Here is a 15,485-nt window from a genome sequence, read left to right as displayed (position 1 = left end):
CATATGGTGTGGTGTGTGGCTTTTATACGCGACAGTAATAAACATTTGTGCGATTGAGTGATATAATACTATAGTAGTATATTGTTTTATAAATGGTTGTAAATCAACCAAATATAAAAGTATAAAGGAGAAACACATTCCTGTACCATTTTTTGGGTAAGTTATCAGTTAATTGCATTGAAACCTAAACTTTTTAATTTTTTTAAATTAAAAAATAAATTAAAAATGAGAAATATAATTCCTACAATGATTCAAGAAACATTAAGAAATCTAAGATTAGATACATTATTTATTAACTTTGACACACATATTAAAGATTTAGAAATATTAGAGAATCACAAATACGTAATAATAAAATTATTACGTATTATTCGAACGTTAAATTAGCTTATGAACGTAAAATAATTACGTTGAATGAACGCAAAGACTTCATAAAACGTAATTTAATTAAAACTGTTATTTTCAGCGGGCAATAATTTATACTGTACACTTTATTACCCGAAAATGACGGTTCTCTAATGAGGCTTTCTTTTATTTATATGACATCACTTATTTGTTTTTATTTTTAATTACTTTCTATTTTTTGCTTTATATATTTTATATATTTTATTATTTTATATATATATATAAATATATATATATATATATATATATATTAATTATATAATTTTTTTAAATATATCTTTAATAATAAAATGTGTATATTTTATATTTATTTTCTTTTAATTTAGTAAAATTAATTCTTATTTTACAGAAATATAATCGCACATTTTGGAGTGAACGTATAAATTCAAAGCGATATATTGTATTCCGTCTCTTTTCTGATTTTCTACTATTGCTGTCTCGCTTTTTTGTTTCACATTTCTGCCACTTAGGAGATGGAAGCGTTGCAGATCTTTCTTACACGAAAACATAGGAAAGTGGAGGGGTACTAGCAGTCCATATTTTATATAGTCAAAGGTACGGCCGCGCACGCCCGCGGGCGCATTTTTTTTTTTAATTTAAAAAAATCGATATATCCACGTCGAATAAATCCGATATATTAGATTATTAATATCAAAGGAAATTTTTCATAATGAATCCATAGATTGACGCAACAGTTTTAGAAATGTTTTGATTCAAAAATATCATCGGATGGCGTGGGAAAAGAAAAAATTTTAACGCCAGACGTAACAATAGGTTAATCTAATTCGCATATATTCTATTTTACTAATTACAATTACGCATTATTTTAAAATTTTTGAAAACGCATTGGCGCCGGCGCGATTCAAACCTAAGATTTCGGGACACTAACCTAATACGCTAACACTGAACTAATCGTAAACTTGTGATATCATTAATAAAAAGTTATATTTGAAGTAAAACTGATTTGAACAGAAAGAAACTTGCGTTTTAAGTATCGCGCAAACATTCTCACTAATCCTTTGATTATTTAGTTTTAAATATTTTTAAAATAAACTATATAAATAATTAAAACTTGTTCCTGCCCAGACTAATACAGTTAAAAAAACAATTGGAAATAGTACCGCAGCATGAAAAAACATTATTGACGTAAAAAGCACACTTGCAAAAATCAATTTTGCAACTAATTGTTATAAACAAATTACTAAAAATTAACTGTAGAGGAAAACTGATAGATACATGCGGATAGATACGGATTCCTGTATGTAATCGCGGACAGGTGCAATTAGAAATTGCGGCGTATAGAATGCAAACAGAAACAGACAGAACATATGCATAAAGAAATTGATTGGTTCAATAATTAAGCAAATGCGTAAGAAAATGGATTAATCACTATCTTTATGCATATGTTATTTATGCATGCAATTATGCAAGTTTGTCTGAATAGACCCTTAATAAATTTAGAAAGAGTGACGTCACAATTTAAAAATATGCAAAACAGCACGGTTTGATTTCTTCTGCCAGCGTGACGTCAGATGCTGTTAGCACGGGGTGCTCGATTTGTGTTAACAATCTGCCGTCAGATTGTGTTGTGCAGGTCTTGCTCTAATTCTGTCGCCTATCTGACGCCTTAGGTGTTGGCAGCACGACATGTTCGCGTGGTGCTGCCAGTCTGCTGTCAGATTATCGCATAGATCCTGCTCGTTTTTTGACGTCAGGTCTTGTCAGCATGCGGTACTCGATTTCTGCTGCCAGTCTGGCGTCAGATGTAAGCAGGTTATGCTTGATTTCTGCCGTCAATCTAACAACAGTCCTATCAACACTATTACTCGATTTCTGCTGGAATTAAATGCCAACAGTTTGCTGACACCGCAGATATTGCAGAATCTGTGTGAAATCTGTTGTCTTTCTAGCAATAGAAATTGATAGCAAACTCTCCAAATAATCTGTTTGTTCACGTTTGGCTGACGGGGTTAACAGGATTTTATTGGCAATTACAGTCGATTTAGAAGAGACAAAAACTATCACCTACTGGAAAATTTGAAGAAAAATTGATTTCTATTTTTATGATTACATATATTCCATGACATCAGGTTTGAAACACGTATAAAATTATTTCGGTTTAATTACGACAAAAGGCATAAAATATTATCATAAAAATAAGGTTTTAGCAACGACTTGATAAAATCTTTTATAGATTAAATCCTAAAACTTTAAGGTTTCTATAAACTCTTTTATATAAAATAAAATATTAAGAAATTGGGCTTTGAAAGTCAAACACAATTATTTTTGCGCAAATAACATATTTATTGCATCCTTCTCAAGATCTTGCGATTACATTGCCAACGTTTCGGCTTTAATTTAATATATTTTCAAGTCTTAGTATTAAAAAAATCTTAAATCGTGTAAATCTTTTCTCTCCTTTCTTTTCGTTTTCTTTCTCTCACTCAATTTGATAGGAAACTCGTATATCATGATTAAGAAATGGAAGCACATGGCATGTACATAGAAACTTGTATATCACGCTATATATGACGATTCTAGCATAACGAATCAAAAATACATTTAGTAATGGACGTTTGTCAAATCGGCAAAAAGCCAAAGTTGTGAAACTACACGGGAAATATTTTTTTATTACAAAATAATCGTTGTATGTGATCGTTTTTTTTTCTAAGAATAATTGTTGTAGCTTATTTACAAGAAAGATTCAAGTACTTACACGGTAATCACAATAATTTACAATGTTTTGCGAAATTTTTGAGAAAAATTCCAGAAACGTCGATGCTTTGCGCACGCGCAATCAAAGCATTAAAAAATCAATGTCTGTATCATATCACAAAAAGTGCGTAAAATGTCGCATTGTTTCATCTGCCTTCGTTTAAACGCTCGGCAAATTGTCTCTGATTATTCTGATGAGATTGCACATTGGAATTTTGTCTGGCATGTACAATTGTATCATCTTGAACATCGTTTCGGTCATTTCGGTCATTTCCTTCAATGAGAGCTGTGCCGCCGTCTTTATTTTGCATATTTTCAACTTTATATAGTATATCGTGACAAAGAGGACATCGATCTTGAACGTATAACCATTTTCGTAAGCATACGCCGTGGAAATAATGATTGCATTGTGTGATCTTGGCGCTTTGCATTTCCTGGTAGCAAATGGCGCAAACATCATCCAAGCGTTCAAGTTGTTCTGCTTTCGCTTCCGGTAAAGAATCAATCTTATTCACAGCCGTTCGTCGTTTCATAAACACGCTCCATCCAGCCTTCGCTTCGCACCAGATATTAAAGTAGGCATGTATGCACATCATAATTGAGCGAATAGCTCCACCTGATTCGAAAATCAATATCCAGAAACCATTAAAGAATAATATAATGCCAAAAGCAAATTCCACAGTATTGCCAAATGATCTTATTATATAAACACAATCGTCAAATTGTTCCCAGAACGCACTTATATACGCGTCGATCAAAAATAGCGAATAAATTGCTAGCGAGACCAGTACTTTGACTATTACCTCGATGCTAAAGACCGATACAGCTAATAACCATGTGCTCACAGTAAAGTGCGACCACAAAAATACAAGTAAAGATACTGGAAAGAATATCAAAAAAGCACAGACCGCCAAAGCCCGTAAATGTCTATGTAGTGCTGGGTTATGAGAAGCGCTAAGTGACATCAAGAGTGGATTCACTATATTATGCACAAAATGTAGAATCGCCGTGAATAATAGACAAAAATTACGATATAGTCGTACTAGACGCTTCTCTTTATCAAGACTCGTCAGTCCAGTCTGCAGAGCAAGAACGTAGAACAGGATAGCAGACACCGTACCGATACTTTTCTCATCTTCATCTTCCGTTAATAGTATCCATTGAAAGAAACAGCCAATATAATGACAGATGAACGAGATTATGCTAGTCATACCGAGAACAGCTGTCAATGTCTCGCATCCGTTTACTAGCAACGTTCTGATCATGACGTAATAATTAAATGTTTCTTTGCCGTAGTGATCACCGAGGATTTCAATCACTTGTTCTGCTACTCGCAACATCCAAAATGTTCGAAGTACACATGGCACGTTCAGACGCATCCATTCTGTTTCCGCGAGAGCCGATAATCCATAATTGATAATAAAGTTGCGTGCGTGCCTATAGCCCATGTAGATTGTTTTTAACATAGAAACACCGTTATACCAGATGACGAATTTACACACAGCTAGCGGAATTAACGTTGCACACACTGGTGCGTGATACAGATAATGTACCTACAAACAAATATATTTTATTCAATTACTTGTCCAGAAACGCACGTATACAGAGATAAAAAGTGTTTTTCTGATTTAACTTATGTACCTTGTACTAAAAATTAAATGCCGCAATTTCATATACTTAATAAGCTTACCGATAAAGGATGGATACCCAAGATGGATGGTGACATAAAGCTTAGTACAAGAAGCTTTTGAACTATAGGGTGCCTTGGGGCAAGATGTATGTAACAAAAGACACTGGCTAACAGACATTGCAGTATATAGTTTTGAATAATTAGAAAACCTGGCCCATTATACATAACATCCGATAGATTTAAACATAATATATTGTCAAGTATACTGCTTGTTGATTCATGGGCGCTCACGTAGATTATGATCGCTTTCATGGTACTAACATTTGACCAGTACGATACAAATATCACTCCTACAGATATTAGATATAAATATACGATTATCAAATGTCTAGTACATAACATGAATGAGTATAAGGCTGCGAGAAAACCTGAAAGAAAATAGTATAATGTTATACATTTACTTATTCATATCGTTATTAACAATAAAAAATTTTAAACAATTAAGCAAAAAAGAACGCCATTTTTTCGATCAAAGCGAATATTGATGGTCCAATATTTTTTTGTAAACTTCACAATTTCAGATTCAGATTATGATCATTAAAAGTTCAAAAAGCGTTTTTCGGAATTTTTTAAAGAAAGCTACAAAAATCGGTTAATGTCAAACTCTGCATAATCTTTTACTACTAGTTTAATAATATTAAAATCTTTTTACATTAAAAAATACTACTTTTTGCATGTGATGGTTCGCACTAATTACTATTTGTAAAAAAATGCATAAAAGTGGTGGATTATCGATAGTACTTCTAGAAATCTAAAACAAGAAACTAAAAACTTTTCTTATTCAAGAGGAGTGTGGTTATGTTAGAATTAGATAAAGTAAACTTTTCTTATTTAAAAGGAGTGTGATTATGTTAGAATTAAATAAAAATACCCTTTGACAAAAGGGCATCCTTTTACAAGAATTTTTTTATCATGAAAATTGATTTTTTATAAACAAAAATAATAAATACATAATAATTCCAGTTCCAATAAAAGAAATATATGATGCGCTCTAAAAGTTAAATTATAAATCGATTTTTGTTTATTCTTCAACATATTATATAATGTGTAATCTTGTCCTTACGTGACATTCGTCATCTTACAGTCACCGTGTTTATTAAATATAAATGTTCCAATATGAGAAAACGAGAAATATGAATCATTACATTATTGTATACTTTGACTATACAATATTATGATTTTTTAGAAAAAAAAGGAAAATGTACTATAATTGTGTCATACCTTATAAACAAACATCAAAAAATTACATACAAATACTTCCAAAACACATTTCTTACATTATCCATTCTTATTGTAACAAATCGCCTTTTCGCCACCCTTCGCGGACTGGTCATCGTCCACACACGTCCGGTCAAACATCCGCCGGGCGTAGAAAAGGCACTGCGCGCCCATAATACAAATCAAACGCGTCTATGCGAGCGACGAGGCATCCGCGCGCCGAGTATTTCGCCGTGCACGCGCACCGATTCAAACCGGCACGCGCTATCGACGTGCTCGCTCGCCTCCGTTAGCTCTTCGAGCGATCAATCTCGAGCGGCAGGGATGCTGACATCGAGACAAACCGAACCGCCGCCGAACATCCCTGACGTCTCGAGATTCGGGTATAAAAGAGCTGGAACAGCGAGATGCTGCGCTTCTTCTCCGCCGACTTTTCGAAAAGCTACTCCGCCGACTAGTCTCCGAAGAAGTCTCTCGAGGTAGTCCTGTCAAACGTCTTAGTCTCTGTTAAGCGTTCTCGGCGGCTACTACTCTCTTCTCGCCAAAGCTGGGCTCAAGCGTGCTTGGACTCTGGCAAGCGTTCTTGCCCGACCGGCATCCGATCCCGTCGCAGTGGCTAAAGACAAACGGGGTAAAGCGTCTTTGCCTTCGTCAAGCGTACTCGACATAACTACTGCATCCCGTCGGAAAAGAATCTCGCGCCGCGAAAGCGTACGATTTAAAGGGACGCTCAGTTATGCGTCCCCCGCGCCTCGCTACCGCACCGGCGACCGTGAAATCCAACGCGACCCAATTTCACACAAACGCGTGTAGAAAAAGCGGATCGCCCGTCGAGCCGCACAACAGCCCGCGCCGGAGATCAGCGTAGCACCGTCGGAAAGTACACGCGCTTTCCGACATCTGCGTACCCGGACAGGTGCGGTCATTGTAATCCGCCCATTCAGCACACGAATAAACCATGCATTTGCCGCACGTTGACCACCATCAGTAAATTCTACGGTAAATTTACGTCGTCGTAAATTTACCGAAAACGATCTTATATCATCTTGTACCTATCTACTTCTAATATTTCTGTGTGAATTATCTTGTTTACTTTCGAACTGTCACATTTTCTTGCGATCTAAACGCCTTGCTAATCTGACTCTAGCTCTCAATAAACGTGTATATATTTTCCAAATCAAACTACCGCCTAATTCTCTCTTGACCCGGATCGTGCCCTGGAATTCCCGACGAGCTACGTCCGTGCGAGATTTCTACACAAGAAAAACGGGTTACATTATGGACAGATTGAAATCAAACTGTCATAGATTATTTATTATAATCTAAAGCCTCTAATGAATTAAGACCTGGTTCGTCATTCGTTTTTAACTTAAGAATTAATAAATTTGTCATCCTACCTCATTTGCCCTATAAAATACAGCCATATGCAGGACAAATAAATTTTTTTAAATGAAGTACTATATTTTTTATTACAGAATCTAATAACTGGTCTCAAGAGCTGTTCAAAACGCTATAATAAAGTTACCTTTTCTTAAAAAATTTTTCGAATTATGACGTTTAATAGTTCTATGTCCCGAAAAAAACTGTACACGGGCTTACCTTTTAAAAAATATAAATTTTACAAAAAAAAATATTTCATATAAAAATTATACGGCATAAAATGATCTATCTCCTCATGATACCAGTTTGACCTCGAGGGATGTCGCCAAAGCTAGATGGAGGACAAATTTTTTTTAATAGATTCCCTTATTTTTATTATAGAATCTAATAGCTAGTCTCAAAAACTGTTCAAAACGCTATAATAAAGCTATTTATTCTAAAGTACATTCCGAGTTAAGAGGATTAATAATTCTAGATACTAATTTTTTTTAAACTCAACATATAAAATATTAAAAGAATCGTTAAGAAACGCGGTTCCACTTGCATAAAGTTTTATTTAGAAACAATTAGGAGATTGATCTAAATTTAAATCTTAAATTACAAAAAAAGAATCAAAGAATCTCTAATTACATCACAGTTATACAGTATATAAATAAATCCAAATTGCTCCTATTTTAATTAATGTTTTATTGTTTGTTTTATATTTTAAATGATTCTATTTTTGAAACTTTCTTAAATCTTTTTTACTTTTTATTTATTCACATTTGATTTTTATATTTCTTCATTTCTAATAAAGTGACGTTTTTTCGCCAAAAACGAAGTGGTGTTTTTTTCACCGGAAACAGGAAGTGGCGTTTTTTACGCCAAAAACAGAAAGTGGTGTTTTTTTCGCCGGCAACAGAAAGTGGCATCTTTTTTGCTAAAAACAAGAAGTAGCGTTTTTTACGTCAAAAACAAGATTTGGCGTTTTTTCGCCAGAAACAAAAAGTGGCGTTTTTTCGCCAAAAACAGGAAGTGGCTTTTTTTCACCGGAAACAGGAAATAACATTTTTCGCTGAAAACAGAAAGTAGCTTTTTTCGTCGGAAACAGGAAGTAACGTTTTTCGCCGAAAACAGGAAATGTTTTTCCACCAGAAAAAAAAGTGACGTTTTTTACGCCGAAAACAGGAAATGACGTTTTTTCGTCAGAAACAAAAAGTGGCGTTTTTTACGCCAAAAACAGGAAGGGCATTTTTTCGCCGGAAGCAGGAAATGGCGTTTTTTTTTACACGTAGAACATGTAGTACATGTTATAAATAATACTTTTAAAAATACACTTTTAATTGCTTCAATAAAATGTTTTAATTTCTGATATCTCCAGCAGATGTCAACAGCATTTACAATTTTTGAGAGGTATAATTAATAAACCCCGATAAAAACATTTAAAAGTTGCATAAAGAGCTAAATTAGTTAACAGTTCTAGGGCCCGAGAGAAAACTGTATATGGGCTTATCTTACGAAAAATATAAGTTTTATCAGAAAGTGTTTCTGATAAAAGTTATAGGGCATAAAATGGTCTATCTAGTGATGATATCAGTTTGACATCGAGATATATGTCACCAAAGCTAAATAGAAGATAAATAAATTCTTTTAAACGGATTGCTTTATTTTTTTATTCCAGAATCTAATAGCTGAAGTCAAAAGCTTTCCAAAGCAATAAATAAAATTTTTTTTTAAGTACTTTTCAAGATATGAGGTTTAACAGTTCTAGGGCCCTAGCGAGAACTGTACACGCGCGCATTTCTCCAAAAATATAAGTTTTACAAAAGTGTTTCAGATAAATGTTATAAAGCATAAAATGGTCTAATTTAATTAATTACTAGTCAATTTAATACTGTAAAAAAACTATTATAAAATTACATTATATTACAATTACATTATAATATAATAATAAATCTATGATATATTTCTATAATTCTTTTTCGGTATTAAATTGGCTAGTGACTAATTACTTATTTTGAGTATTAAAAGTACTGTTATTAATACTCAAAATAAATAATTAATTATTGTTCAATTTAATTTGGCTCAATTCAATTTAATTTTGGCAGTAATTGACAAAGATGTTTTTAGATTCTTTCCTGTTGTATAATCTCTGTTCGAACGGTTAGAGAAGAATCAAAAATATAATTTTTTGTTCTTTTATAAAAAACAGTTTTACAAAATAAGAAAGAATTGTGGAATGTTGCGTAATCTAATTGCAATTTCAATAAAAAAAAAGTAATACATTATTTAAAAATTATTTATTTATTATTAACATAAAAAAAATAAAATTTTTAATTTAGATTTATTTGCTAATTTTTACTTAAGTTTACGTTACCGTTTTTCGAATAATCATTGGTCATAACGCAAAAATATTTAAAAAGGAGTGCGTCTTGAACTTTCCTCGACACTCGTGAAAATTCAGATGGCTAGGCATTTCTGTCCACGCCTGTACAAACCGAACTATCCACAGACACATGAAATTCATGAACTTTATATCAATTTTCTTAAATATTGTTATACAGTAGAGTTTTCTTAACTTTGACTTTATGGGATGATAAGAGTCAAACGCCAAAGTTATAGAATACCTTCACCATAGCACAAGTCTACCAATCACCGTGTACTTGCGCGACCAAAGTACACGGTGATTGGTAGACTTGTGTTGTAGTGAGGGATTAGTGTTTACAAACACTAATATCATCCCCTTCTTTGTATATTCTATAAAAAGAAAGGGATGATATTAGTGTTTGTAAAAGTACGTGTAAAGAAATGCAAAGATTATAGAAGGTCAAAGTTAAGGAGATTCTACTGTATTATATCAATAAACCATTCCAGATATACCTCACAAGTTAAGATGGTGATTTTAGAATTTAAACATTTATAAACGCATAAAAGCCTGAATAAAAGCATTTAAGCAAAAAAATTTTTCGAAATTTCGAGACTATAGCATCCCTTACAAAAAACAAATCTTTAATTTAAATGAATACGGTTAAGCAGATTTAAATGCCATTTATAATGTAAAGCCCTTATAAAACACCAAACACGTGACAGTAGTAGTTTGACAATTCTCTGCCATAACATTCATAGAATAGACGCAAATATGTATTTTTAGCCATTGTGCGAAAATTTTTCTAAAAAAAGAAAATCCTTGTAAATCATTATTTAAAAAGTACTAAAATTTTGAAAGGTAATTAATTTAAAATAAAGAGTGTAGAATTCAAAAATATCAATCATTTTTTGATCACTTTTGCGGTTTATTGTAAATTTGTTCCAAAGTTCAAAACAACTCGTATCCAAATCAGATTTTTAAATCGGAATTGCAACCTGATCGTAGCACTAGTAATTGGCCGACCAAATCTGTCCTGGAAATGTTAAATCAGTAAAATATTATGAACTATCAGACTAAAAATAATTGAATTTTATTGATTTTAACTCTAATTATATAACAATATCATAACATAACCGGGAACGTCTAATTATATAAACTGTCACTAAATGTTTTTTAAAATAAATTTTTATTTTTACTGTCAAATTGCTCGTTTTTATTCAATACTAAGAAAAATACATTGAAATCTTTTAAAATTCTATTTAAAAGCTAATAAAAATGGAAGTGTCCGATTTGGAACCAGTAATTCCAAATTGGACTGGAAAAAGCATTTTTACATTTTCCATTATAGTTCAACATAGGTGAGAGATACGTAAAAATGGTTTCAATAAAAATAAAGGGAATTGAATTATCTTTCCAACGGCACTTTTGTTTTTACGATCGGACTTTATTTGCGCCTTATAAAGAGCAAAGACTGCAAGTAGATCCGACTTACCCCACTCTCTCTATATCATAAAACATATCAATTTTCAATTTTAGACACCTTAAGTTAATCAAAGATACTTCATATTCTTATTGTTACATTATACTTTTTAAAGGAATGATAATGATAATTTTTTTAGGAAGTATACTTTTTAGCTTTAAAACGCCTTATTGTAAAGTCCTTAAAAGTTTCGTATTGCAAAGATATAATTAAAAACAAGTCAATTTATAAACAATGACAATGCCATAATTTTTTGAAAGTATGATTCTTTAGCTTTAAAACGCTGTAAAGTCCTTAAAAGTCTTTTTATTGCAAAAATATAATTTTTTTAAACAAGTGCAATTTTGAACAATTTTTCATTTTCACCTAATTGTTTTTTTTTAATAACTTCACAATATATCATTTTTCGGCAATGCCGATTGTGCAGTCACATTTTTGAGAATCTGAACCTTTATTTAGAAAAAAATTGTTAAAAAATATTAATCGGAAGAAAAGTTACCACCCGGACGTTCGAGTATGATCTCATATCACGCATGGAGAACGCTGCGTAAGAGGTGTGTGCACGCGTGCGCGCATGTATATATATTCAGCAGTTGTGCAGCAGCAAGAATTAGCAATTGTCACACATACAATTTGCACGCAACAGTTCTCCGCATGTGACATGAAATTGTACCCAAATGTCCAAGCTCTAGTATAACATCTCAAAGTGGAGTTAACCAGACCGGAAAATATGTTAATATAATTTTCCGGATCAAATATGTTTAAAAGTTAAGTATTAACTAATACCAGTCTTTAATATTTTTAGTATTTACCTTTACTAATTGTCAATACTCAATATTTATTAATACTTAAGTATTCATCAATACTAACTTCAAATACTCAGTATTGCATTTTGAATACTAAATATTGGAATCTCAATACAAGTATTGAGCCTCAATACTGATTTTCCGTAAAAGATAAGATATTGACTCACAACTTTCAATTTTTTCACAGTTCTTATTGATACCAAGACGCAATTTTCCGGTATTAGAGCCAAGCGCCATACTTATTTTGATGTATTTTAAGTCATTCTAATACTGATCTCGATTATAAAACAATTTTGCAAAAGGAAAAAATATGGTTTTTGACGACTTCCTAAAATATAAGTTTTTTCCATTCAAATCGAAATAAGTGATAGTCCAATAATGCGATAGCAGAAAAATATAGTGATATGATAACTCATTTCAGTTCCTTTAATTTGTGCAAGGTTTGTTTTGTGTGGTTTCGTGTTGTAATGAAAAACAACTTACGATTAGTCAAAATTTTATGCTTCTCTTGAATTCATATTTTTCAATTGTCTAATTGTTGACAGTACTTGTCAAAATAAATCATTTGGCCAATGGAAAGCGCTTCAAAATAAATCATTCCTTTGCTTTCTCACCAAACAGAAAGAATTACTTTCTTAGAATATAAATTGACTTTTGTCATGAATTCTGCATGCTCATCCTCTAGTTTTCAGGTGCGTTTTTGTTGAACATTATATCTATAATTTTCATCGCGTCACAAGTCGAGCCAAAAACAATTTTTTATTTAACCTAGCAAAAAAAACAGATACAGAAACTTGATTCAATTTTGATTAGCAAATGCAGTATCCATATATCAAGCTGTATTCAATCTTTTTTCAAGTGCTAAAATGCGGTCAATGTTAAGTCTCTCAGTAATCTCTTCTGTTAAAATTGAGAAATTATTTTGCACTAAATTGTGCACAATGTCTTTATCTGTGCCAGAAGATCGGTCAGAGCGCAACTGATCGTCGAGATAGAAATCATGTCTAAACACAAACTATTTCTTGATAGTTCGTGCACTAATAATGCATGATTCTGATAGACATCTTGACTGTTTTTTATGATTAGTTCTAACTGTTATAGCTTTTCAAAACTCATGAAATATAACATGCCGTAAATGCAACTTTTTTCACATATTTAAAAAAAAATTTTTTACAATGTAATAAAAACACTCAAGTTGTTCTTAAATAAATACTTTTCTACAAATGTGACAAGCTTTTGACAATAAAAGTAAAAAAAAGGCAGTTATAATACAAATCATACACGGCAATTAGTGCGAAAATAAATAAAAATTTAAAGAACTTTTGTCAAAAATAAAATATGTATAACGTTTCGGCTTATCTTCGAGCTATTTTTAGTATATACAGGGTGTTTGATATCGTTCACTTATGCTTTCGCGGTTTGAGCAAGTCAAACTGAGAAGAAAATTTACTATTTTTCAAAATTCGCAATAGTTACCAAGATAAAAATTATTAAAATTGGTAAATGAGCAGGGACTTTCATTACCCACCGCACTCGGGGACCGCCCGTCGGTCGCTCAGTCAAAGGCTATTGTGGCAGGCGGCGCGGTAAAGAGATTATGTCGCGTGCCTGCGACGCCTCCATGCCCCGCAGCAGACCTATGGCGCGCCGCGCCGCCTACTGGTGGTCCGCGGAGCTCGCCGAACTAAGGCGAGCTACCGTGGCCGCCAGGCGGGCGCACACGCGCGCCAAGCGACGGGGCATGGAGGAAGCGTTGACAAACGCCACGGCGATCCTCAGGGATGCCAGAAAGGCCCTGAGGACCGCCATAGCTCGGGCGAAGGCCGCGGCCTGGGAGGATATGATCTCCGAGCTGGATCGCGACCCATGGGGCAGGCCATACTGTATAGTGATGAAAAGACTTCGCCCATGGGCGCCTCCAGTCTCGGAGACGCTGGACCCCCAGTTCCTCCAAAGGGTGGTGAACACACTGTTCCCCACCCGGTGGAGGGATATCCCGGAAAAGTCCGGCCCTCCCCCAGGATGGTCGGAGGAACTGGAGGTGTCCAGGCACGAAATGGTCGCGGCCTTCGCCCGAATAACTGGCAAAAAAGCGAAGGCGCCCGGGCCGGATGGCATCTATGCCAAAATCTGGGCCCGGGCATCGCCTATCGTAGGGGAGGCACTTCGTGCCACGTACACGAAGTGCCTCCGGGAAGGTACCTTCCCCAGGAGGTGGAAGAGGGCCCGGCTTGTCCTCCTTAAAAAGGAGGGCAAGCCCGCGGAGAGTCCCTCCGCGTACAGGCCCCTCTGTATGCTGGATGATGCGGGTAAGATCTTCGAGCGAATAATCGCTAACCGCATCATCCGGCATATGGCCCGGAATGGTCCTGAACTGTCCCCCAAACAATACGTGTTCCGAGAGGCGCGATCGACAATTGACGCGATACGTCAGGTTCGGTCACTCTCGGAATCCCTAACGGGGGACGGGATGGTGGCGTTGGCGATATCCCTGGATATCGCCAACGCCTTTAATAGTCTCCCCTGGGGCGAGGTGGTGGCGGCGCTGAGCGAGTACTTTCGCCTGCCGCCCTACCTCGTCGCCATCGTTCAGGACTATTTCCGGGATAGGGAGCTGGAGTTCCGCGACAAAGACGGACTCCAGCAGCGGAGGGACGTGTCATGTGGCGTTCCACAGGGGTCCGTGTTGGGCCCCCTGCTATGGAACGCCGCATGCGACAAAGTGCTCCGCACGGCCCTCCCCCCCCCCGCTGCTACGTCGTCGGCTACGCTGACGACACGTTCATAGTGGCGGGGGGGACCTCCTGGGGAGGAGCAGTCGCCAAGGGCGACTGGGCAGTGGCCTGTGTCGTCGGTGCCATAAAAGGCCTGGGCCTGAGGGTGGCCCCGGAGAAGACAGAAGCCATATTCTTTCACGATGGCTCCTCCGAGGTACCGCCCCAGGCCTTCGTCCTGGTGGACAACACCCGTGTTCAGGTGGGTGCAACCCTGAAGTACCTTGGGTTGCACCTGGACGGTCGCTGGGCCTTCGCTGATCACTTTGACCAGCTGGCCCAGCGGTTGGGCAGGAAATTGAACGCCCTCAATGGGTTGATGCCCAACCTCCGGGGTCCGAGGGTGGGTGCTAGACGCGCGTACGCCCTCGCGATCATGTCCGGGGCTCTGTACGGAGCCCCGGTGTGGTTCCGCGAGGCGCTGGCCAGCCGCCGCATCAAGGTGTTGCACGATGTGCAGCGGCGGCTGGCGCGAAGGATAACGCGCGCGTTTCGCACCGCTCCCAACGCGGCAATCATGGCCCTGGCGGGGCTCCCCCCGGCGGAGTACACGGCCGATGCCCTGGCGTGGACCTACGCCAGGGCAAAAGCCATCCGCCTTGAGGGGGGGGTAGTCACCCCCAGGGCCGCCGCGTTGCTACGGGAGAGGGCCCGTCGGCGGGTGATGAGG

General features: G+C 36.2%; 1 protein-coding gene across 2 annotated transcripts in view; it reads right to left on the bottom strand.

Annotated features, from left to right (window-relative positions):
* Window positions 1–2,688: 2,688 nt before the first annotated feature.
* LOC105196517 (protein TRC8 homolog) overlaps window positions 2,689–15,485 on the bottom strand; it is a 32,495-nt gene continuing 19,698 nt past the window's right edge. Inside the window, exons 2-3 of one of the 2 annotated variants that reach the window (XM_026141402.1) lie at window positions 4,811–5,178; window positions 2,689–4,673 (exon numbers count right to left, since the gene is read on the bottom strand). In XM_026141402.1, the coding sequence (XP_025997187.1) occupies window positions 3,267–4,673; window positions 4,811–5,178 (1,775 nt within the window). In that variant the 3' untranslated portion in view covers window positions 2,689–3,266. The remainder of the gene's footprint in view (window positions 4,674–4,810; window positions 5,179–15,485) is intronic. The other variant, XM_011162490.3, reaches the window with a different exon arrangement.

Source organism: Solenopsis invicta, unplaced genomic scaffold (assembly GCF_016802725.1).
Source record: "Solenopsis invicta isolate M01_SB unplaced genomic scaffold, UNIL_Sinv_3.0 scaffold_193, whole genome shotgun sequence".
Taxonomy (NCBI): Eukaryota; Metazoa; Arthropoda; class Insecta; order Hymenoptera; family Formicidae; genus Solenopsis; species Solenopsis invicta.
Note: the sequence above shows the minus strand (reverse complement) of the source record. Positions and strands in the feature narration are given on the sequence as shown.